The sequence below is a fragment of the Hesperophylax consimilis genome, chromosome 10, assembly GCF_061612785.1.
Source record: "Hesperophylax consimilis isolate HC1 chromosome 10, BYU_Hcon_1.0, whole genome shotgun sequence".
NCBI classification, from domain to species: Eukaryota; Metazoa; Arthropoda; class Insecta; order Trichoptera; family Limnephilidae; genus Hesperophylax; species Hesperophylax consimilis.
In genome coordinates, this window is record NC_142845.1 from 29,172,860 (window position 1) to 29,200,083 (window position 27,224).

The 27,224-nt window shown below is 34.4% G+C and overlaps 1 protein-coding gene across 1 annotated transcript in view; it reads left to right on the forward strand.

The window, feature by feature from the left end:
• The window catches only part of LOC149420584 (uncharacterized), a 298,862-nt gene that overhangs the window by 222,974 nt on the left and 48,664 nt on the right, over positions 1-27,224 (forward strand). Inside the window, exon 5 of the mRNA XM_089636389.1 lies at positions 2,828-2,920. Within this exon, the coding sequence (XP_089492515.1) occupies positions 2,828-2,920 (93 nt within the window). The remainder of the gene's footprint in view (positions 1-2,827; positions 2,921-27,224) is intronic.

A 27,224-nucleotide genomic window follows, 5' to 3' on the forward strand; every position in this document is an offset into this window, starting at 1 on the left:
AATTATAAATAAACATTAATATTTTCTCTGGAGCATTGGAAATGAGTATCTACAGTTCATTTATTCATGACATTCAGTCAACACAATGCTTGGATTTGAAATTTGAAGATTCTTAAGTCCGATTTTATTTTATTTGATTTATCGAAGGAAGCAAATACTTTGTGGCTTGACATTATTACACAAATAAAAGAATATCTTTGTTTTAAACCACTTTATTAAATTTATATACGTCGACCGGTTTCGGTTGAACTCAACCTTCAACCTTCTCAACCTTCTTATTTTATTTGGTTTTATGCCCAGCTAGGATTTTATATATATTTTTTTTTTATAGTGAATACCTCACAAGAATCCCAACTGCTCCCGTCTGGAGCCAGTGAGACTATGGCATCCCCAATTGGGGGATGTTGTGAGGCTGAAGGTAAGTGGGGAAGGGAAAGAGGAAGGTGGGGAAGTACCTGGCTATTCAGATCTAGTCACTAAACACGGCTAAAGCCATTTGGAGCAACGTGTCAATTCTGAATGGTGGTCTTACACCAGGGCGATACTGGTAGTATCTTCCACTCTGGAACGTGCCGCAAATATACTATATATTATTTTAATTAATTAATTGTGAAATAACACAAATTAATCAACTAAAATTTATTTGCGCACGCCGGGTTCGAACCCGCGACCTTCGGAATGGCAGTCCAATGCGTTACCACTGGACTATGCCGGCCGTTATATGAATTACAATACCAGAATATACCTAGTGAGCAATCAAAAATTATTCACCATGTTTTTAAAGCAACGTTAAACTGATAAACTAACCATGAAACAACATTATTAAAACATGTAAGAGTAACGCAAAATAAAATAGAAACTAAAACAGTAATTCATATAAGACAAATCACTAAAACTACATTAACAACGCTATTAAAATTTGCAGGATTCAATAATGTGCTGGTATAGATTATACAAAATTCTGTAAATTTCGTCAGAAAATATAACCATAGTGCCCCCAAACTTGCTAATGCATTATAAGTATTTGCCGCAAAACCTTTATGACACGATCAATCAGTTGCACCATAGGAGATTTGGGGATATGTGCGGTAATCACAATATTAGAAAATAAAAATGTTTTTTTTTTTGTAGTGAATTCTTCTTTTTTTAACAGTGCAATACATGTTTTGAGGAATATTTTACTACCGTGATTTTAATACCTTTTGCCAGAAAAATGGTGCATGTAAGATAAAATTTTGGCCATAAATTCATTATAGAGCACAACACAGAGATAACACACCATCTGACTTGAGATTGAGATTTCACCCAAACATGACTACAATTATTTTATGTCTTCTTTTTGAAGATGTTGTAAAAATAACACTTTTTTGAAAAGGTCGAAAAAAACCACATATTTTTATTCCATTTGTTGAAAACTTTTAATATAAATTTTGAAAACACATTTATATTATTTAGGGAATCTGAAAGAAAACTGTCAACTAACTTTTAAAATCTCGTTTATACAATAAGAAAATTATAATAATTCCCAGAGAAAAACAACACCAAACAATTAGATTTTGAATTCATTGTTAGCGCAATATAAACTTTGATGTTTATGATTTACATTTACCTACACATACATAACACGTTTACGTTATCAAAAACATCACTTTCATAGAATTCTTATTAAATTCGCGTGGTAACAGTTAATTAAAGAATAATGTGTCCGATATAACCAAACATTTTCAATACCGAAATTTCTCGTGACAATCTGCGAAAAAAATCAACGTTGCCAGTTCTTTCGGATCACAGTAAAATATTTTTATTTTTACCAACTTGAATCTAAACTTTTATATTCTTTATACAATATGTAACAAAAACATCATTCAACGAATGTGAAATAGTTTTTCTTTAGCAAGGCTGTTTCTCTTTATCTCACGATCCTTTCCTGTCCCGCCTCTTTTCCAGGACACGCTTTGGCATGCATGAGATATGATAATTTGCAAGGGAATATCAACCGACTGAAAAGGATTCCTTTGCTGGGAAGAAATATTCTTACGAACAAAACTTTGGATGTAGGAATCCCGGACCTAACCGTGCCGGAAATTGGGAATCGGATAACCAAAGAATCGAAAGCCGCAAAAGTAAACTGGAAATGGGAAAAAATACACTCAATTTTCAAAGGTTTAATTTTACTAAATTTGTTGAAATGTAGTCAGAGATGTAAAAAATACTGAAATTTGTGATGTTGGTGTTGCGATTTTTTGTCTGCAAGGCACGACTTAATATTCAATCAATCATCATCGTCCCAGAAAAAATACTCGATGTACTGAAATTTGGTAAAACTTATGCAATGGTGTCTCGTGACGTTACTCGAGACACGATTCAGTACAAACTTAAAAATTCGGATGACAGTGCATAATTATTGTATAACCTGAAATTCATGACAAATAGATTTTACAGGTGTTCTTGCCTACACGTGACTAAGCCAATTTCAAAACGTTAGGATACACCTTGCTAAACTTCTTTAGGAAAAAATTAAAAACATTTTTTGCGGGATTGGGTACGCCATTTGCGGGGTTGGGTTCGCCACTTGCGGGGTTAGGTGCGCCACTTGCGGGGTTAGGTGCGCCACTTACCGCGTTAGCAGTTTTTCCTTGATATGTCATTTTGATGTTGTTCATAATATTAAAGCAGTGCAAAGAAGCTTCATGGATATTCAGAAATGAAGTATTCTGTAATTAAAATCATACTTTTGAAGTATTTTCTAATAGTAGGTATTTGTAGTTTTCAACTCAATTTAATTAATTGGCGATTACAAGTTGTGCTAATGGATATAACTTTCTAGGAAGTCTCTGGAGGGGACCTTTAATGAGACCGACCAGAAGATGGCGCAGCTTCCCTCGCACGGAGTATCCCCGGAGGTCATAGGAGACTTAACGTGAGTTCTACTTCTTTCTAATTATTAATATTATTTGCAAAATTTCTAATTATGTATATTATAAAAATACACATTGTTTTAAAAGTATACGAGAAAGAAGATTTGAGGCTAACAAGAAGATTGAGTTTTTAAAGTAAGATAAGTAAATACGAATGCTAGAGAGAGCGCGTTAATATTATAATTTTTTTTAGTTGAAAATATTAAAAAAAAAACACAATTTATTTAAAATCGACCGAAAATCTCTCGAAAAATGTAGCTTTCAATGAAACACTGTGAATCGTTTCATACCTAAAAATAGCATAACTTTTCTTCGCGATTTTTTATCAGTTCATTTAATGATTTTTTTTTTAAAAAGAGATGTCGAAGTATTTAAAACTTTGGGTTCAAGAAAGGTATGTTATATTTCGATTAAAATTTTTGTTTTTTCTTGCTGGCAATCTAATTTGCTAAGCATTTCTCGTCCAGTATCCGTGAATCTGGTTACTGTTTTTTTTAGTTCCTTAGACATCATTCCTGTATTAATTTTATGTTCAAAAATAAATTAATTCAAATATATAGTTTGCTTCAGGTTTTGGTCTTTTAATATGCTATTCGCATTGCCTTATTTTACAGCCTTTGAATTTTTAATAAATTCGTTTTTCATATATAATTAGTGGTATTTAAAATTAATTATAGCTAAAATTTACAAAATTACCTTACTATTTAACATGGAATAGGTCCATGAGACTTGAGACAGGACACACAGCGGAAGGATAATCACTTTGATCAAGATGGTAACAGAATATACGACGGTCTTTATTGAGTGCAGTTTGTATGGCAAATTGAATAAGAGTTAAGACGAGAAAATACCCTAAAATAAAGCCAGAATCTTAAGAAAGTAAGTGATCGAGCCGTGTACAAAAATTTGTGACGCGCAACCCTTGTGTGTTGGAAGGACTTACGGTTGAATTTGCCCTATCAAATCTATAAAATAAAGTGGGAATCTTAACGACATAAGTGATCAAGTCGTGTACTCGCGTAATAGACTTTATGGTCGACTTTGCCTTAGCAGGTCTAAAAAATCAGCTTTCCGTGTGGTATTTTTTTTCTCTGATGAACGTAGCCATAAAATCTCAAATGTTTTTATAGGAATCCCTCGAGAAGTTACTAATCCATCATCGAAAAAAATAAAAATTGGAGTTTAACGCTAATTTCATAGTTAAAAACATTTTGTTAAATTTTTAAACAGTTTTAAATTAAATATTTTAATAGTAAGGTCCTGCTTTTATTAGTTTTAAATATAAATAACTTACATCCGCAGGGATTCATTTAAAAACATTTACAATTTTACTAATAAGTTTTTCAGAAATAATTAAAATGTGAGCATCGAGCCAACCCCATTTATTAGAGTCTTATGTTGCCAATATTCAACAAAAGACAATATTTGGCCTTCGGACGGACGACATAGGTCAAATTTACTCTAGCAGGCATAGACAAAATTATACTAGACACGGCATATTCATTTAAAAATAACCCCAACACAATTTTGGTTTGGTTCACGTGCACATTTATGAAAAGGCCCACGCATTGCGTCGCAATGCGAAATGGGCATTGTGCATTGCGTTTCACCTTTTGTTGGCCTAGAGTGAGCTATTTTGCTTCTCAGCTATGCTGTTGCCCAGCTCTTTTTTTTCAATCACAAAAATAACCCAGTTCCAAATATTTAAATTTGAATTATGTCCATATTACAACACCTCTGACAACAAATTCTCCGTGGTTTCGCTTACGAGTTTGAACGCTTGTAAAGGAGTTTAAACAGAGTTGGGTTGTTAAGTTCATCTCCATATTTGTGACGTACGCTACATGGCGTTATTTTTAAAATAAATTTAACAAGACAGGGCTAATCTAGTATAATAGATCAATGCTAGCAGGCCTAGAAAATAGATCTTTCCGTGGGATTTATTTGAATTATTTCTGATGAACGTTTTACTGAAATCTCAATTGTTTCTTGACAAATCCCTCGGGAAGTTACTAATTATTCGTCTAGAAAAATAAACTCTGGTGCTTACCGCCAATTTAATAATTGTTTTTTTAATGTTTTATATAAAATATTTTAATGGTAAGGTCCTGTTTTTATTAATCTTAAATATGAATAACTTACATCCGTAGGGGTCTTTCTAGAAACATTTGAGATTCTAGTAAAACGTTTATCAGAAATAATTAAAATGTTTGCGTCGAGCAAACCCCCGAGAGTTTATTAGAGTCTTATGTCGCCTTAAGAGGAAACTACAAGCCAAAATTGTGTATATTCTTGGTATAAGTTATATTGTAGGTAATAGACATTAAAATTGCTTGACAAACGCACTCTAGAAACGTTCGATTTCAAGCACAAATCTGGTTTTTATTTACTATGTAAATAATTTTATAAGAAAGCAAAAAAGTTAATCAAATGAAACTGGCACAGATAATCTTAGCTATAATACTGTATTTTTTTAAAGTTGTTTCCTGTATGCCTTCATACAGGAAACAACTTTATTTCTATTGAAAAAATATTTTTTCTCGTAGTTTACATTTATAATTTTTATAACGTAATTTATTTTTTATTTGTTTATTCTACTCAAGCGAAGCGATAGGAAAACCTTCAATTTATCTAAAGCATATTTTTGGTATTCATAATGTTCACCAATTTGTTATAAAGATTAATCAAAATAGTGATTTGGCATTAAGCTTCGCCTTAATATGAATTGTTGTGTAAAATTAACCACTGACGAATACAATTCAAATGCCACTTTCGCAGACGATCGTAAATTCACAGTTTTTCAATATTAAATAGTTGCCATTGAAGCAACACCACAACTTAAAATTAACCCCATTTCTGCAAAACAAAGTTTGGTACCATTTCTCCTTCCTAATATTTATTTTTATTTTATTAACGCCCTGATGGGCTTTATACTGATTTACTGAATGCTACAGAGACAACTTGAGTTTTAAATGTTTAGATAGTTATTAAGTTTATAACAAAATATAAAAAACAAAAAATTAAGCATTGTAAAGATGCCATTAAATGTATTTATTATAAAAGAAAAGAGAAGAAATAAATCAGAAACCCGTTTGTAAATTGCAGATGGCATGAAAATAATAATACATAATTTACAGGTGAACAATTAGAATACTTTAAAAATATGTGCAATCGCTCATGTGCGATGATTTAGGTATCTCTTATATACTGGTAAATTTATATCAAATGTGTCGATATTCGAGGTGAATTTGTTTTCACATGAATGAAGGCCAGAAATAGGTGTATGTACGTGGTAGGTATTGTTGCAGAATAATTTATTTTGCCTGGTTGCTCGATTTGGTACTTTACAGTCGATGAGATGCAAGAGTTACTAAAAGTTTATCAGGAAACCTATCAATTCATTTCAACTAATGTTTTCATACTCATGTTCAGAGTGAATTATTTTAAACAAAAAAGTAATTTGGTTTTCTTCTATTTTCTAGGGAATGTATGTTAAGCGTATTTAGTAAGAATGTATAGTTTATGTGTCGAATAGGTAATGTGCTCAAGTTATTTTGTTGTATTGTATAATGTAAGTAAATATGTAATGGGTAATAGGTAGTGTGGATGTAGGTACATTTGTATAGCAAATATAATATTGCTAACAGAGATATTATTGACAAAACCGTAATAATTTTTTGTGAATCATTTAACTAAGCCAATATCCATTATTATCTTACATGCGTCATAGTGCAATAATCCTCCATATTGCTCGCACAACCAACATATCTTCTTACCAACTATTGATTCTGAAGCTCTGCAGTAAACCGCACAGTGAGCCAAATTGAAAGGAAAACTTAGTTTTAAGACTATTCAAATAAAAAGTTATTTTTTTACAAATATATTGTGAAATAGTTAAGTAGAAACATTTTTAAAGATTTCCTTTCCTTTCAGATCAATTTATATTATCTATTTTTTTAGTATATGTATTTAGGAAACACACAGTAGTTATACATGTGTGTTAATTATGTATTTGAGATGTTGAGTATAAAATAAACCAGTTAAGTTCAATTTACAATCTTTGTTATGGTCACAGGTAAGAAAGAAGGTAGATGTTTAAGGATAGTAAAGTAAAATAATTAATAATAATAAAAAAATATATTTTTTTCGTTTTAGTAAATTAAAATGTTAATTTGATTTTTTAAATGTTAAGGGTACAGTGGAAAATATCGATATTTCTTAGGGAATTGTAAGTTTTACAGATACGTCCGAATAAAGAGTTTCGGGAGTATTTTGATTTGAATTTTTGTATGTAAAATAAGGTATTCAGAATTAAGATTTGGAATTCTGACAAGTTTTCAGATATTGTAGTATGAAGTCATCATAGGGATTATTTAGTCGGAAATAACTAGTGGTTCGAAATGATAAAAAAAATATTTATTCGTTTGTTAGGGTCAGTTGAAAAAATACTTACCCATACGTCTTGAGTTAACCAAGGTGTTTGGTAAATGACTTGGATTAGACGGCAATAAGAACCCCGCCTCCTAAGGTCTCCTCCAATGAGATAATATTTTCAAACATTGCATTTGCATGCAATTACTCGCTTCAAATAATTAATTATGTAAATCGTAGGTAGTATTTTCCAATTTCTTTTGAATAATTTTGAAAAAAAACGGAGACGCATCAACGATACTTGAAAAAAACCCAACAGCTATCGGTTTTGATATTTTTTCTGTGGTGCATTACATAATTTTTTTAAACTATTTTCCTCTAGGTAGGAACTTTCAGTATTGCCCTGATGAAAAACCACCATTCAGATTCAAAATTTTATTAATTTTTTACCCTCAGGCCCTGAGGAAAATTATTTCCATCAGGACCTATGTCATATTTTTAGTCTTTTCAAGTAAAGGAATGAGAAAAAATTCTCGAAAGGAAAAAGTATTAGAGGTAGGTAGGAATCTGGCGATCAGCATTGTTGAGTTTATTTTTTATTACTGTTGTATGTGAATGATCAGGCAGACATCAGTGATAATCCGATATATAGATAATACATTTGTTAGATCGAGTACAGGATTACGGATACGTCTTGACTACCTAGCAGTTGGGATTTAAGAGAGGTCTAACTACTAACTACATTTATAATATTATTACCCTAGCGTCTGGACGGTCTGGGCCCTCTGATTGGTCGAATTCAAATAGTATGTTTCGGATAAATTCCGCTAACTTGAAAATTAAGACCCGATTTCATACTAAAATAGGATCGCCTCATAATAATACGAGATTTCTTCAAAAGCATCGTTTCTGCTCATATAATTTTTGGATAATATCGAAGAAAATATATTTTAGATAGTTCACAATCCATTGAATTAATTACATTACAATGAAAATTTTCCACAGTTACGTGATTATGTTTGACGTTTATAAAAAATCACGCGTTCCTTCAATATGGCCGATACGCAAGGCTATAGATGGCCGACAGAGCGCACCTCTGGCGGTATAAAAACGAACCAAATGACTGGCGCGAATATTTAAATATGCAGCTCACAATACTTGACTACTTGACCATTAACAAGCGTTTAGTAAGAAGATTTCTTCTGGAAGCTTATCACTTTGTAATAACATTTTTCATTATTATTTATATTTTTTTTTGCTAATTAATTATATCTGATTTAATATTGACATGTTTTCTAATTTCTAAAATTTAAAAATGATTTATTTGCGATGTTTTATATTCTGAGTGAAGTATTTTAAGACCTGAATTTTTATCGAAAGTGTGATTGGTGTGTAAGAAGTTATGTAGTTGTTTTTTATGTTAGTGTAAAAAATGATTGTCGAAGGACCTTGAATGATTGAGCAATGCCCACTGCACATAAGATAATATTTGTTGTATGGATACAGGAAGGACTCACCATTGGGAAAGGGGCACTTGTTTCTTCCCGTCTTTTCTTCACAACAATGTCACTTAACACAAGCGGATTGCACTATATCGTCGCGAATAATAATTTCGTAAGATAAGGGAGACGAGATCTCGAGCGGATGCGGTTTATTGTTAGCGGTTTGGGTTATTGCAACATACTGACTACCAAAGGGCACATAAATTAGCAGGAATGGGAAGGAAGGTAGGAACAAAGGAACAACAATACTATCTCAGTACAGTGGTCGCAGGTATGTGTGTATGTGTGCATGAGATGTGTATATAATTAATGTCTATTGCGTATTGGCGCAACCATGCCCCCCGCCTGGAAGGGGATGAAAGAATCCACTTCCATAAACCATAAAAAGGTCAGTACGCTTTAACGTTAAAACGAACAAAATTGTAGTAACACGCGGTAAAATTAGTATTAATTTGTAAAAAGGTCAGAAAAATGTTAATATGTGATGCTATTGTATTAATTTAGTAATAAAATTAATCAGCGGTAAATTTAAACTAAATTAAATAGAATAATGTAGAAAATAAAAAAGAGGGCCATAGATGTACCATCTGATGACCAAGTTGCCAAGGACTATTATTGCGACGGTAAAGGGCAGAGTTTTACTACTGCTCTGCGGTATATGCCGGTGTTCGTTTTGACATCAGCAACACGGGTCACTCCGTCCAAACCGGGATATACGTTGACTATTATGCCAATAGGCCATTGAAGAGGCGCAATATTGTCACACTTGATCATTACAATTGTGCCTGCCGTTACCGGGTTTGAACTCGTGTTCCATTTCTGCCGCGATTGTAAAGTATTTAAATATTCCATACGCCAGCGGTTCCAGAAAGTCTGGACGAGATGATCGACGAGATGCTTCCTTTGCAGTAAGTTTACGGACTCGTTGGACAAGTCAGCGGCGGGTAGAGATTTTAACGGCGTAAGTGTTAAAAAATGCGCGGGTGTTAAAGGTAACGGAGCTGAAACATCGGTGACACTAAGTACCGACAGCGGACGTGAGTTTAAAATTGCTTCAATCTGAGAAAGCACTGTCTGCATCTCTTCGTAAGTCAGTAGAGAGGTGCCTACGATTTTATTTAAATAACTCTTCAGGCATTTAATGTTACTTTCCCAGATTCCACCAAAGTGTGGAGCTTGAGGAGGATTCATTTTCCATTCGATGCGGTTTTCCCGTAGATTATTTGAGAGTTCCTTCTTATAATTACGAGACTCTATTAGATCGAATAAAGAGTTTAAATGAGACTTAGCTCCCACGAAGTTCGTTCCATTATCGGAGTACATTACACTCACAGGACCACGTCTAGATAAAAAACGCTTGAAAGCGTTGAGAAAGACTTCGGTGGAAAGATCTGAAGCGAGTTCGATATGAACCGCACGGGTCACTAGGCAGATAAATATGCAAATGTATGCCTTTTGACTTCGGACCCCCCGACGTCTATAAGGGATTATTTGTAGCGGGCCAGCGTAGTCAACACCTGTGTGTAGAAAAGCCTTAGCTTCGCGGACGCGACAAGCGGGTAAATCTCCCATTATTGGGAATTGTGGTTTAGGCTTAACTTTGAAGCACGTATTGCACCGATGGACGCGCTTCCGGACCAGATTACGCGATGAAAGTATCCAGAATCTCTGTCTTAGTAGAGACATGAGTAAAGTGGGACCCGTATGTAGGTTCTTTATATGATAGTAATCTATTATTAAATCGACTACATGATCACGCGCGGGTAATAGAATGGGATGACGACTGTCAAATTCTATTTCAGCGTTTTTTAATCTGCCTCCTACCCTTAGAATACCGTGATGAAGAAACGGATTCAATTTTGCAATAGCTCGCCGAACCTTCTTCCCATCATTGACTGCCTTTATATCTTCGGAGAAATGTTCTTGCTGTATTGATTTTATAACAGCTATTTCTGCAGTTAAGATATGACTTAATTCGAATGTTCGCGGTAATTTCTTAATGAAACGAAAAACATAGATTACAATCCGAATTAATTTCGGCCATGAACTAACACGAGAAGCTAGTGCACACAGTAAAGGTGGAGCAATTGTTTTGAGGCGGTTATTGTTTTGAACGGACATCAAAACTTTAGTTTTCAGTTCGGGTGGATCAGATACAGATTTCGAATCAAAACGCTGTAAAGGCCAATCATTTTTAGGTAACTGAGCGAATGCGGGGCCATTAAACCATAACGGATGGTCTATGAGTTGAGCGGGGGTGAGACCACGCGACAGGCAGTCGGCGGGATTGTCTTTCCCTTTTATATGATAGAAGCATTCAGCCCCCAGGTGTTTTTGTATTTGTGACACACGATTGGCAACGAAGGTCTGCCATTTCGCAGGCGGTGAATTTATCCACGCTAGAGCAACCGTGCTGTCGCAAAAAGCTAATGTCGTATGAGCTCTTGGATTTGATGCGTAGGTATTACTGACCGTATGCATTAATCGCGCAAGTATTAGTGCTCCACATAGTTCTAATCGCGCAAGTGAAATCGTCTTAGCAGGAGCGACTTTGGATTTGGCACATAATAAACTAATTGTGGTTTTATCAGTATTCGGACAGTAAACATGTAAGTAAATAACACCTCCGAATGCGCGTTCACTTGCGTCTGAAAACCCGATAAGGGTTAGTATACATTGGTGTTCGATTCCTACAAAACGAGGAATTTTAATAGATTGCAGTAATGGCAATTCTTTTTCAAACTGTCGCCAAAGCGTGACAACAGTTCCAGGAGGAGTATCGTCCCAATCAAGCTTGTATTCCCAAAGAGACTTAATTATAAGCTTGGCTAATAATACAACTGGTGCAACGAAACCCATCAAATCCCAAAGACGAGCAATCGTCGAGAGAATGTTTCGTTTAGTACAAATTCTTTCGTTGGAGTTTACAACAAATACGAAATTATCTGAAGCGGGTATCCAATGAAGCCCTAGTATTTTTAGGTTTTCATCAGGATTAAATTCCACATGTTCCTTAACACGACGCGCTGAAGGAATCGTGGACAAAAGATTAGGAGAATTGCTAGAGAACTTTACAAGGTCAAATCCTCCAGCAGCGAACAGCTGAATTAATTCCGTCGATAACTCGGAGGCTTCCTCGACCGACGAACAACTGGTGACGAAATCGTCCATATAGAAAGAGCCATTTTCCACCAAGTTTGCAGCAAGTGGAAAACGAGGTCGTTCATGCGACGCGAGTTGGCGCAGTGTACGCATTGCCAAAAATGGGCTGCAAGACATGCCGAATGTGACGCGATTAAATTCGAACAATTGTAAAGGGTCGCTATTGTTAAATCTATAAAATATTCGCTGATAACGACGGCATTCTTCTTGCACTACAATTTGAAGATACATTTGTTTTATGTCGGCGGTTATAGCTACTGCAAACAATCGGAACTTAAGTATAATCCGAAACAAATCACCTTGTAAATTCTTACCGGTATGTAGAATGTCGTTGAGCGAGTAGCCCGAATCGGATTTCATGCTCGCGTCCAGAACCATGCGGATTTTGGTAGTTAATTTGTCCTCGCGAACTACAATATGATGCGGAATGACGTAATGGGGTAAGTCAGAATTATCGACAGGCGAAATGTACCCTTTCTGTAGGTATTCGCGCAATATTTTGTCGTACTCTAATTTTATAGCGGGTTGAGCTATTAATCGGCGTTCGAGAGATCGGAACCGGCGCTCAGCGGCTGGCAACGATTCACCGAGGATAGAAGGACTGTTACGAAACGGCAACGCAACAATGTAACGACCTGTCGTGTCACGGGAAGTGGTGAGTTTAAAAATGTCTTCACATTCCTGTTCATCAGGCGTTAAAAACTTCTCGTCTGGAATGTCTTCCAATTCGAAGAAGCGCGAAAGGCAAAAGTCATCATTTTTCGCGAACGTACAAAATGATGGTGTGGCGTTTATACTTGGGGTTTCAGTCATCGTTGGAGCAGTGCCTAGGATGAGATAGCCCAAAGTAGTTTCGATAGCAATTGGCTGGCCGGGATAACCTGATATTTTGTTTGCTTTAAAAATGCGAGCAAACATGTCACATCCCAAGATAATATCAATCTCACCGGGCGTGTGGAAAGTATTATCTGCTAAGGGCAAATTGTCGAGATACGACAACGAGGCGCGGTTGACGTTAACAGTAGGCAACTCACTAGTTATAGTTTCTACTACATAAGGTTCAATCATATACGAGTGAGTGTCGTCGTAGCGAGAGTATAATTTTAGACAAGTCATGCCCTTTGTCAAATTTCTTGAGTCGCCTATTCCCGTGACGTAAGTGCCTTGCGATGATCGCACCGTGAGATTCAAACGTAAACAGCATTTACGCGTAATAATATCCCTTTGGGAGCCGCTATCTATCAGAGCGCGTATTGTCTGCACCTGGCCCTTAGCATCTCGGGTAGTGCAAACGGCAGTTCCTAAGAGTGCAATAGTATTTGCTCTAGTAAATGAATTTGTCACGCACAGTGATACCGGGCTTGCAGAATTTGAATCGTCATTATCGACGTCTGCTGGCGACGCGGGAGACGGTATTTGGTCTCGTTGTGGTTTTCGCTGATCAGTTTGTTTGAAATGCAACAAACTATGGTGGTTGAGAGTGCATGATTTGCACGTACTCTTTGATTTGCACGCTTTTGTGCCGTGCCTAGTACTGAGGCAGTTCACGCAAACTCGTATATTCGATGACTTGATTAAATTAAATCGCTCGCGTGGTTCTAAACCATTAAATTTAGAGCATTGATACAAAGGGTGCGATCCCCTTTGACAACAAAAACAAATTTCGACAGAGTGATTGTCGCCTTTTTCGACATTAATAAATGTCTTTGCGGAATTATTATTATTTGAGCCAAGACGGCTCGACGTAGGTTGTGCGATTTGCGCGCGATTAAGGATTCGTTGCTGTCCTCTCACAAAATCAATTAAATCAGAGCTGGACGGGAAAATTTCATCATTCCGAATAGACGATTCGAAAGCCTTCACTGTCTCTATGTCAAGACGTTTAAGGCCCAGTTGTAGCAATATAAATTCTGCGAGATCTTTGATTCGTAACTGTTTCAGTGCGGCAATGTTAGTCGCGTATGTATCTGCAAATTTTTCTAGCGAAGCGGGCGTAACCGAAGTAACAGCAGGTATTTTCAGCAATCGATCAAAGTATGACTCAGCGAGAACGCGTGGATCATTATATTTGGTGCACAATGCGTCCCATATCACTTGATAATTTGTACCGGTAGGTGTGATAGTTTTGCAAATATTTAAAGCTTTTCCCGTCAACTTGGACATCAGATACTGCATCTTTTCTGAATTATCCAATGAATTATTTGAATGGATAACCGAGATATAAGTCTCATAGAAAAGAGGCCAATTTTCTAATTTTCCGTCAAAGCACGCTATTTCTAAAGGCGGTAATTTAATTTGACGGCGAGGTTTTTCAACCGGATTGGCCAGCATGTTCGCTTCGGTATATTTAATAATGCCGAAAATTTCCTCAAAAGCATTTAATTGAGAATATTCAGCGACTGCTTCTGGGTTCAATTCCAGTTCACAATTAACCTTTTCATCTAGAAGCGTTATAAATTCGGACCGAATTCTTTCTAGTGTACTTGCGCCTGATAAAAAAGATTGCCGATTGTTAACACTATCAGAAGCCTTCTTCATCTTGTCGAAGACTGATTGTAAACATGCAAAATTAGCGGCCAATTTGGCATTTAAACGTTTCAAGAGTCTTTCGTCACGTGACGACCCTGACGCGCTTGTAGCCATTTTCTGATTCTGGTTATTTTATTATATAATGCGGTAAAAAATATTATAATAATAATATTTATAGAAAATAAATTAATTGATATTTAATTTTTATTCAATAAATTAACTTTTATGCCCGTAGGGTTAACTCAGTGCGGGTGCCGTGAAGGGTTAAGTATAGATAATGCGGGTAGACCAAATTTATCACTTTACGTCTTATTAAAGTATTATTATTTTTATGTATAATACATCCAATACTGGGATGTATTACAATAACCAAATAATTTATAATGAAATGCGGTTAATTTTAAATGCGGTTGATATAACAATATCGGTATTATTATTAGAAATAGATATTAAATAGCGGTATTGGCATATATTATAAATCTATTCTATTTGCGGGTAAATATGTTATTTCCATTCAATTCATCCAGTAATATCGGATAGGAATCTCCAGAAATAAAATGCGGGTAATTATTAATTGATTACGCGGGTATGTAAAACGCAATAACACTCTTATGGTTTATTACCGAAATTACGGAAATTACGGTTCAATATCAGGCTCGTTTGGGCCAACTATGGTGTGTAAGAAGTTATGTAGTTGTTTTTTATGTTAGTGTAAAAAATGATTGTCGAAGGACCTTGAATGATTGAGCAATGCCCACTGCACATAAGATAATATTTGTTGTATGGATACAGGAAGGACTCACCATTGGGAAAGGGGCACTTGTTTCTTCCCGTCTTTTCTTCACAACAATGTCACTTAACACAAGCGGATTGCACTATATCGTCGCGAATAATAATTTCGTAAGATAAGGGAGACGAGATCTCGAGCGGATGCGGTTTATTGTTAGCGGTTTGGGTTATTGCAACATACTGACTACCAAAGGGCACATAAATTAGCAGGAATGGGAAGGAAGGTAGGAACAAAGGAACAACAATACTATCTCAGTACAGTGGTCGCAGGTATGTGTGTATGTGTGCATGAGATGTGTGTATAATTAATGTCTATTGCGTATTGGCGCAACCAGTGATCATTATTAAAAAGATGATTTGCAAACTCAGATTCACTATTTCCATTTAGAGCCCTGAGATATTCTTTAGTTCTGACTTCAAAGTTTCTATTGGTTCTACCTTTGTAAAAGAAATTACAATCATCCTAATTGAGTTTTTAAACTCCTGATTTTTTTGTTTGATTTTTGCTATCTTTATTATTAAGAATATATTTCTTCATTGTTATTAGTGTAAAACGCCAGTTAAATAGTACCAGGAATGTTTTTATGTATAATTTTAGAAGTATCGTTATCCACAAACAGAATTCTACGCCACTGTTAATTTCTATCTTTAGAAATACCGTTTGAAGAGAATATGTTTAATTTTTTATTTAGTATTTCAACTATCAATTTATTAGATTAACCGTTTTTAAATGCTATTTGTCTTATGAATATATTGTTTTATGGTTATATGCTTTTTGTTTTTTTCAGGTCTTAAAATAATTCACACACGATATAAAGCATCGCAAATAAATAATTTAGAAATTTTAGAAATTAGGAAACATGTTAATATAAAAGCATATCCCTTATCCATAATCAATGGATTATGGATAAGGGAAGGAAGAATATAGATATAATTTTGCAACCCAACAAAGACTAAAGCTCGTATTATGTTTTATTTTTTCTCTAAATATTGTTTTTTAATTTTCTATGTAGTGTTTTAACATATGTACTTATACTATTTCAAACATATAACCATGTACAATGTGACCTTAGAACGGGGTACCCCAGTAAGGACACATTATCTTATATAAAAAATTGTTAAATAAAAAATAAAAAAATAAAAAAATAAATCCATATATATGGCATCCATAAAGGTTCAAAGATATTAATATTAATATATAATTAACAAGAATTTTTTTTAACTCTCTTTTAAATATTTTCCCACTTAACTGGTCTTTCCCGTCTAACGACATTGTAATTCCTAATTCTTATAAACCCAGCCTACTCTTACCCCTCCCCCCTCCTTCCACTTCTTCTTTCCAATTGCAATCTATATTTAATTTTTGACTTCGGTGTATATTTACTCCTGATGAGGTGAACTTTGCTCATGAAATATGTATTTGTTGGATATAATAAATTGATGTTAACAAAGTTATTTGTTTTTTTAATAAAATAAAGTTTAATCGGAAAACATTATTTTATCTATTTCCATTGTACATCAATGCATATGTACACAATAAAATGTAAACATTATGTTTATTTATTTATTGGAAAATTTGCATAGCGCCGTTTTTGTGAAATATCACCTCAGGGGCGCTATATATTGTAATAATCTACCTTTATATATAGATTTTTACTCTCTTGATGAAGGTGTATATATAATCTAACTTTAAACTTTATCAGATACAGTAACAGTTGTAGGTAAAGAATTACCACCAGTTGGAGTAAAATTAACACCTTTTAATTAAACCGACTGCTAATCTCATAGCACAATTACCCTCCTTTTATTCATAAACACGGGTACAATTAATCAATTTGTAATAATCTATTATTTCAGTCAAATTTGTTATAACTATCTTTGATTGTGACAAACTATATGATATTGATTCAACTTATAGACATTGACGGTTGTGACACATATTTAAGCACTGCAAGTCTCCTATGAGCTAATTATATTAGGTACGATAACAGTTAATATCAGTTGTAGACATTTAGTCAATAATAGTGTTTCATTTGAAATAATCCATCACAAATACGTAAAATTTAATTTATTCAAACAACTGTCATTCTTATTATGCCTAAATTAAGCATGTTACTATTCATTAACTCCTTTCTGTTCCGTGTTTTAACAATATATACTCACCTTCTCTGTGTGAATGACCTAATATCTATCTATTAAATGTAACTGTTGTTAGTAACACTTAAAATGGGCGAAGCCCAACTAAGTGCCGCCCGCAGGGGCTAGCAGGAAAAAACCCGCGGAGCTAGTTTCTATTAATACTGTATCCTATTTGAATCTCTACTGCCAGAGTCAACCTCACTACTTATTATCCCACAAGCGTGTTAAGATCTGATTCATCCCTCCCACTGCAATGCAAGGCATTGAGTTGTGAGTGAGTCCAGCTGGAGAGGTCGAAGGGTATCTCTCAATCGGCCTCTCCCGATCCTTCCTACCACGGAGCTGGAGGGCAGGAGCATTCAAACATGAGGCTGTTCATTCCAACTAAATAAGTGTTAGAAAATTCGCTTCAGTTATCTGTAAATTTTCGTCAGATTTTTTTCTCTTTTTTAGTTTATTTCCTGACCCACTGTGCGCCGCACCGATTTGGAATTTGACACTTTCCTTTATGGCAACTAGTTGCACCATCTGCCGTTGCAAAGCTTCGGAATTGGAAAAAATTATATCCTTTGCTAAAAAATAACTGCACACTCTTAGATTTTGTTCAGAAATTTAAATGATATACCCGGTATACTGTACAGATGTTTTAAATTAATTAGCCCGTGGAATGAACTTGCTTTAAAATAGCTTTTATCAGATAAATATTCGTTTGCATGAATTAGTCCGTGGTTGATTTTATAGATATCAGGTAATTAAGAAGAAAAATACAAATAAAAGATTATTTTTCTGCCGTAAACTAAGACTTCCCGCAAATAACACAATTTTTTAAACAAAATATTACCAGCATTTTCTATTCATTCTAGGTATTTCGGAAATAAAATTGTTATTTAGTTTAAAAGAATTTCTTGTGAATTGAACAAAAGTAGTCGTGGAATAAAATTTCGAGGAAATTCAATTTCAAAAGGCAATAAATGTGATGAGTTAGGTTTTTATGAATGTTTCGGGAATAGAGAAATATACCTATAAAATAGAGAAGAGTGTCTCTGGCGGACACAGGGCGGGAGGCATGGATTTGATTATTATACAAATCTACAGTTTTATTCCGAGACCGATAAAATTATGCACACTTGGCCTTCAAAACAAGAGAAAGGTCACTGTCTACATTAAATTTCGCTATTCCATTTCATACTGCAGCGAGAGAAAATATTCCACACTGGCTTTGCGAGAGATACGAAAAAATATTCCCTCATTTGCATGCTTTTGGAATCTTTTGAGATGCAAATCAGAGTTTTTCCACAAATCATATTACAGAACGACTAACAGTACCAAAGTAGTTGCTTGGAGAACACCACCACTGCAGTCTATAGATATTGTGGGTAGTCTTCCTCTTAATTTAATACTCTCGTGCTATATCATGCACCGGTAACTAATGCGAAAATATCGTGTTGGGATTAGTGACAGCACTCCTTAACAGTGGTTATCAACATTACATCAATAATTACACTATTTTTTTACGGTAAAAACAATTCCACGAAATCTATCCAGAATATTTAAAGGCTCTGTTATAAGCGTTCACAAAAGAAAAAAGAAAATGATTAGATAATGAAGATGGTTTGTAAAGAATTCACGTGGGTAAATACGAATGATAAAGAGAGCACGGCAATAAAAATACTATTATAAATAATAGGCGTAAGCGACTGTTGTAAAGACATTTAATAAAACACGACTTATTTAAAATAGAGCAAAAATAACTTGACATTTGAGTAAAGTAGCTTTTAAGGAAAGACTTCTTTTGAGATTTTTTTGCATTCCTTTAGCACGTTAAATAACAGAACCATGTATGTTTTTACAGTTTTCGGAGCATACTTTGCGATTTTTTTTATGCCGTGGGAAGTTTATAAAATAACTTATTCAACCTAGCATCTGAATAGAGATTATCTTTAAAAATAACATATATTTTTTAAGGGCTTAAAAACGTATTCAAAAGAACTATGTTGTATGTTGGTAGAAATTGGCATGAAAATATTTGCATCGAAATTATTGTTTCTGAAAAAGATGACGTAATAATATAAAAGCAATGGTTGTGATTGAATTTTGCTGAGGTCTTTATCTGTATGTGTATATCGGTCTCCCTCGCTTTGTATTGTTTGGCATATTACACAAGTTTCCCTAAACTAATGCGGTTTTGTACATGAAACAAAACTAATTTATATAACATTGCCAGTTGCCGATGAAAAGCCTTATATTGCCATTCACTGTGTACTTACAGACAGGGCCGGAACTCGGACCTGCAAAGTCAATGCAATGTCCACTCTGATGGACATTATTATTATATTTTAATATTCACCAAACTATTTAAATGTCAGAATGGTTTTTTGAACTACGAATAATCAATATATGTATTATAAAAATAAGTGTTACAAAATGCGTGCAGCTAAAACTCCGAAACGAGTCCCGGTACGATCAAGGAATTTTTATAGTGTGGTAGCCCTCTATCCCCCATCCATGAAGAAGGTTCCCATTTTACCTGAAAGGCGTGCTTTTGAAGATATAAAGGCTGGAATTTTTACCTTCTAGAAATTTATAGAATAGTCCAGAACATTTGAGAGTATTCGAGAGTATTCCACAACATTCCAGAAAATCCCGGAACATTCTGGAATATTCGGGAAAAGTCTGGAACGTTCGGGAACTCATAATGAAATAAAAACGGGATTGCAGGCCGTTTCCTGATAAACTTTTCGTATATCGTAATATCTCTAAATAGTATAAAACAAAGTCATTATCCGTGTCTGTCTGATTGTGCGCTTAGTTCTTCTAAACTATGCAACGAAGTTTGATAGGGTTTTCACTATCATTTCGAGAACTTCTTCCGGAAGGTTTATTTAAATATAATACATGGATAGTATATTTATTAAAAGTAGAGAAAAGTCGAGCAACTCTGGGTACACGTCAGCTAGTTTTAAATAAAACGATGGTTTTAAGGGTAGATATAATCATTAAAAAATTTACCCTTACTTAATTTACCGAGTGGTTAATAATAAAATGAGTAGTAAATTTAGGTGTTTGGAATTCATCGGACAAAAATTTAATAAATTGAAAATTTGATCGCTTAGAGATATTTAAGATGATTTAATCAAATCAGAAATAAAGCGAGCATTTTTTGACAGGTCTTTTTATAAGCCCAGAATATATGAAGTATCGTAAAAACTGCTTTTAAGTTAAAAATCTCTTATTTACGAACCCCACTTTTGATATTGGTTTATTGTATAATGTGTTTTGATTAATCTTTATAACGAATTGGTGTACATTATGAATACCAAAAAATATACTTTAGTAAATTGAAGGTTTCCTATCGTTTCGCTTGAGTAGAATACAAATAAAAAATAAATAACTCAATAAAAAATATAAACGTAAACTACTAAAAAAATATTTTTTCAATAGAAATGTACGAACGCATAAAGGAAACAACTTTAAAATATACAGTATTATAGCTAAGATTATCTGTGACAGTTTCACTTGATTAACTTTTTTGCTTTCTTATAAAATTATTTACATAATAAATAAAAACCAGATTTGTGCTTGAAATCGAACGTTTCTAGACTGCGTTTGTCAAGCAATTTTAATGTCTATTACCTACAATATAAGTTATACCAAGAATATACACAATTTTGGCTTGTAGCTTCCTATTAATTGATCAAAAGTTTACACAGTTTTAGGATCCAGCTGTGCCTTTCGCTGATCCAGCGCTGCTCGCGTATTACGTCTACGTTCGGCCCGGTTCAGCCATTATATTACAGGGTACAGTAGGTTGCCTAACCCCCGATTAATTATCATCGACAACTTAACTTCGCTCAACCGTTCAACTCTAAAAGCTAGTTCCGTGTGTGTAAATAATTTCAATAGCAATAATTTCGTTTGATGTCATACTAAGAACGCATTGCAACCAATATCCCAAGTTATCAAAGCCATCAATAACATTTGTGTATTAAAAATTTAATTAGAATTTCTGTAAATCAGAGGGGACCCACCCTTTCCTTACCTAAAGAAACTGATTACTTAACGTCCTTGGTCGCACATGTCTTGACTTAATAGGAAACTACTTTTTTTTAGACCCTCCAATATCCCTGCAAGCATAATTGTTAGTACGAAGTAATGAATGCATACTTACATCAATAGTAGCTCAAAATAAGGACACATCAGAGATGTGTTCGCCTGGTGGTTTGTCATATAAATTGAAATAAAAGCACCCGCGGCTCTTATCCGGTTTCCCGAGAGTATCTAAAATATGTATATTGTATTTAGCAAAATTAAAAACACTCGTAATTGATTTAAAAATAAGAAGAAAAGATATTATATAACTCGCGATGTTGTAGTGAAGCGATGTACGAACATTTTGCGTAAGGGATGATCTAGAAAAATGCGGTCGATGTAAACGCAATGAACAAGATTAGGAATTTGAGTCGTTAGGGCTTGTAAAGCGGTTGGCAAGAAAGCCAAGACAAAAAGTAATTAAAATTTAATATTGTTATTTTTATGTTCTGAAAGAATTTTGGTTACTCGGTTAATGTTGTATGATTGACCGAGTAATTAGAATTATAGACAACCCTTATTTACTGAGCCTAATCACCTAAAATATACAGCTACTAAATTCTTTTTAATTGCAACAACAATATCAGGACTAAGTCATTTAGATACTCGCTTCTACCTAGATATCATGCAGTTGGCAATACTTTCGCAGAAATATTAAATGTGTTAAACTTCACTGAATATAGTCACAATAAGGCTATTATAACATACCTCAATAATAGTTATTATTATTATGATTAGCGTAACACTATTCTTCTGCATGGGTTCTGTTTAATTTTAATAGCAAATTCGACTTCATAAATTAAACTTTTGTCATAAATTAAAAGCCTGTATGGGCATATAATATAAATAAATAAGTATCATAACAGAAGAGTATTATAATACTTGTATTTTAAATAAAGCAACGAGTGTGTGTCACGACAGAATTGGGTGGAGTTTTGTTGTCCAATCCTACCTCTCACATTTTGTTTCTTTCACATATCTGTTTGTTTTACTAAGTCAAATGCCTTTAATAATAACCACTGGACTTCTAAGTTTCCGAAAACGAACAGTGTTGTTATCGAGTATTTTTTTCTCATTCATGGAGGCTAGTTATGTAGCAATGCAAGGTTTGTTTCACTATTTCAAATTTATCTCGCATTCGAAACGAGAGCAACAGGAAACTGGCGGCAGGTGCCACATTTGACTCGTGCAACTTTTGCACGTATTTCACTATATTTCAAACTGTTCGAAGTCAGTGTTAAAATTAAATGTAGTATTTTCTATAGGTATTAACTAACCGTGCCATAATTTGCTACACAATTTAACGTGTTCTACCATTACATTATACATTACCTACTTCACTAGGACTAGGTGCAATCTGTCCTGAGGTAGGTGACCGAAATTTGCAATAAATATTTCAGTGCAATCATTGACATATTAGGTAATGTTCAATTTAAACGTATGATGTAAAAGAATTAATATTTAAGGTAGTGAATAAAATAAGAACCTATTTTAGACATAAGCGTAGTTTTAAAAATGACAGTAAAATAGAAATTAAAATGAAAATACGGCAACGCGTCTTACAGAAGAACAATTTATATTTTATAAGGTTTTCAATTTCTTTGTGATCATTTCTAACCATTCCTTCCATACTCATTACACTTTGAATTATTTGCGAAGTTCAATATTTTTCACTCGGTTTTACCACACGTACGCCTCAGGAATCTACTTTCTACAGCATTCAGTCTACTTTCACCCTTCCTCTGCCAGTTCCATGCCTCACTGTCAGAAATCAAGGTTGGTGTTTGGTATCAGCATTCCGTTGCGGGATGCTAGCTTCGCTTCTTTCAACATTTTTTTTTGTTACATTGTCAATTCAGTCTTCAACTAATGTTAGGAAATATTAAATATTAAATAAGTAGGAAATATTTCGCCGCAAACTGATTTTTCTCATATGGTAACACTTGTAGACATTAATTTTAACAATGGTTTTCTTTTTTACGCTTCCCCTCTATTCGGTGGTATGCACAGAGTTTTGAATCAAGACTAGGTACGCAGTTGGAAAAAACAGCGAATTAATTAATATTAGTGTACCATCTCACGATCTGCAGACATGGCAAGTTTTTGTAATTAAACATCCAAATAACCGCTTCTTTTATTCACGTTACAAGCCAATTACTAGTATCTAAGAAGTATTTTCTTCTACCGCATAAAAGAAAGACCATTTTATGTATTTTACGTAGTAATGCAAAATAATGTATTTTTGGTTTGAAAATTTGGTCGCCTAGAAATGTTTCAGATACTTTAATTAAATACTTCGAGTAGAATACATCTTGACCTTTAAAATAATCGAGTATTTTTTAGATAAGTCTTTTTATAAGCCCAGAAAAAAATAATGCATAAGACCCATGAAAACTGCTTTAAAGTTCAAAATCTCCTACTTACGAACTCAATTTCGGTTATGATTTTATTTTATAATGTTGCAAATTAAGGTATTTATAAAATGATCGGAAAAAATTAATTTATGCCTGAACATCCACAAAATAAAATAAAAGGCACTTTTTGGCCATGTTTTTTTCTTGCATAAATCAAAACAGGCGGATGGCGTTAAACGGGAATTAAAACCTTATCGCAATCTACGTAAGGGGTGTTATTGATAGCGACTCGATTTAAAATATTGCACGACGAGTGCATCGCCTTAATAGAGGTACCAACAGAAATACGGCACTGATCGATAAATTTGTGATTTGTATTGAAAGGCACTGCCTTTTCGACACTAACACATCGAGTCTTCCCTTGAATGCGTATTGCGCACAAATAAACATGTTTCGTAGAATACGGTCATCGTTCGAATAATATTCATGCGCGTCATTTTGCATATTTAGTTCCGGCTTTTGACGCTTCACAGTAGGGCGGTCGATTCGTAGCTGAAATTTTTGAAATTGATTGATTTCTTACAATATTTTATAAAATTTAGATTTATTTATATTTTTATGCGAGTAAAGTATGGTAGACAGTGCCAATAATAACACACAAAGGCAGTACCTATGCCTATATGGAATGCACGCTTCTGCCTCCACTAATTTAATACGCTAATATCTCCTTACTTAGCCACTGTATTCAATGCATTAATGCCTTGTAAATGTCAATTTAATGTTATTAAAAAATAAATAAAACATTGTACATAATCAGACCATTTTTTCCAAGGTTTCTAAGTATTTACTCTAAAAATAGTTACTCATCGATTTTGCGATAAAATCAATATATTCTTTGCAAATTATTAATAAAGTAAAAATATCAGTTTTAAAAAATAATTTACAAAATGCTTTTTGTAGATCGAAAAAGGTACAGAAATTATTTTTCCCAAGTTGCGACTACGGAATGATGCCCACTTAACAGAAATATATATTTATGAACACACACACACAAAATATTATTAATAATAAAAATTAAGGCGTATTATATCTATCAAAAACTGTATTTATATAAAAATGCAAAAAGTAGTCATTTTAAATACATGTGGGATTACGGAAGATTTTTTTAAATATTTATGTTGAGGGATCAGTAGGATTTATAGGCCCAGTTAGGAGTTCTACCGAGCCGAACCCTCTGATATGAAAATATCTGGAGTCGGTGAATTATTTTCCCATTTGATCTCTTGTGAGTTGACGTGTTGTTCTTGTATTGTTTTGTATTTATTTTGCTTATATAATGCAATTGCATAATGTTGATTGACTAGATGATCATTTGTGGAAAAGTGTGTGGAAGGGTTTAGTTTTTCCTATGGGGAATATTTAACCCGGACATAAAGTCGGAAAAAATAAAATAGCATTTATATAGCGCAATTTAGTGTCATTCAACAACTAACCAATTTAATGGCTTTGTTATCCGGCAATGCAGGAGAAATGGATTTTAAAATTTAGAATTAATTAATATTAAATAGTTATTTAATAATTATAGTTAATTATGAAAGAAATACAAGCATTCCCGGGTTACGATTGACCTTACAATATTTTAAATTCTCTTACTACCTCTACAGTAAGAAATTTGTTTGTTTCGTGATAGAGGACTTAGCCAGCCGAGGAGTTGAAATGACGACACCTTGGTAGAACCCAAACGCGATGCCAACTCAGCCACTGACCATGACTGGTCAATGTCTCATTTTACGGTAAATTAGGTGTAATTCTGCGTATAAACTTTGTGCAGAAAACTTTGAAACTTTCACAACAACAGAGCTCATAGTTAGAGAGGTTCTACTGCTTTAGAAAAAAGATGTTCCGCTTTATAGTCACGGCTTACAGAAGAGAGATGCATTTTGAAATTTAAGCTTTACATTCTAAACTCCCTACAAGTTTATAACTTTCGGTAGGTTATCCCAAGGTTATGGGTCCTCAAACTCAAAAACATCAGACTGCAAAGGATCCAATCAAAGTTGAAATCGAAAATCCAAATAGCCATATTCTGTCAACATCGATACTAATTTGCATACCGTTTGGGATAACATATTGTCAAAGGAAATTAATATTCCTAAGTCCTAACTAAATAACTAACTAACTAACCAATCATCACGCCGTTATCTCGCAGGGGTAGGCAGAGAGGACGGACCGCCAAACAACTCGGTTTTGGCACACACTCCTTGCCTCATTCACATTCAAACATAATCTTCTATTATTCTGACTCTTGACATGACCCGACTCAAGTATCTGATTCACTTGATCATGCCATGTCTTCCTCGGGCGTCCCCGACTTCTGCTACCATTCACATTTGCGTTATATATTCTTCTTACACTTCTTTGTTCGCTCATTTGCTCTACATGCACCAACCATTTATGTAAGCGTCCCTTTTTTAATCATTACGCTTACATTAGCCTTGCACTCTTTGCGGATCTCCACATTTGTCGCACCATCTTACATGGTTTTACCACTCATACGCCTCAGGGATCAATTCTACAACATTCAGTGTACTTTCATCCTTTCTCTTCCAGTTCCATGCCTCACTTCCATACATCAGGGTAAGTACCAGCACTCCATTGTGGACTGCTAACTTCGCTTCCTTGGGAAATTTTTTGTTAGAGCCAACTTCGTTCAGTCCTCCATTAATGGAGTTACCTGCATTTACCCTACTTTCAATTTCTCTGTCAGTCTTCCCATCTCTCGTAAACATACTTCCTAAATAAATACGTTCTAAATGTCTAAATACGTTCCTTTCATCAATGCGAACTGTGAAATTATGTTCAAGTGTGCAACATTGTTAACTACACCCGTTGTTTAATTTAAGTGGGTTTATTCGTTGAAATGCGTTCACCGCATTAATTTATTGCAACTGCAATGAATGATAACACAGTCGTGTTGTCAGACTGTTGGCTACAGTGAATTCATGCGTACTGTGCTTGTATTATGCACAGGTGCACAAATGTACACGATAATATTATTTTGATGTTTTGATTCCCTCACATGGATTATATAAACCTTAATAATGATAATAATTGGACAATTTACAGTTTTTGTGAAAAATCATCTCAACGGCGCTGTGCAGCAAAATAAACAGGTTGCAGCAAAACAAAAAGTACCGTTGTTCAATGTCCCGTATATCCAGTGTGGTGGGGGTAGTAACCTAGGAAGATGGGTCGTGCCGTTTTCAGTCGTTTTCATGTTTTGGTCCGGACACCACCGAGGCTTCACCGTACACACGTTTCTTGAAAATAGCCGTTCTTTTGTCTCCACCCAGCGGGCCTCCGATGTACCT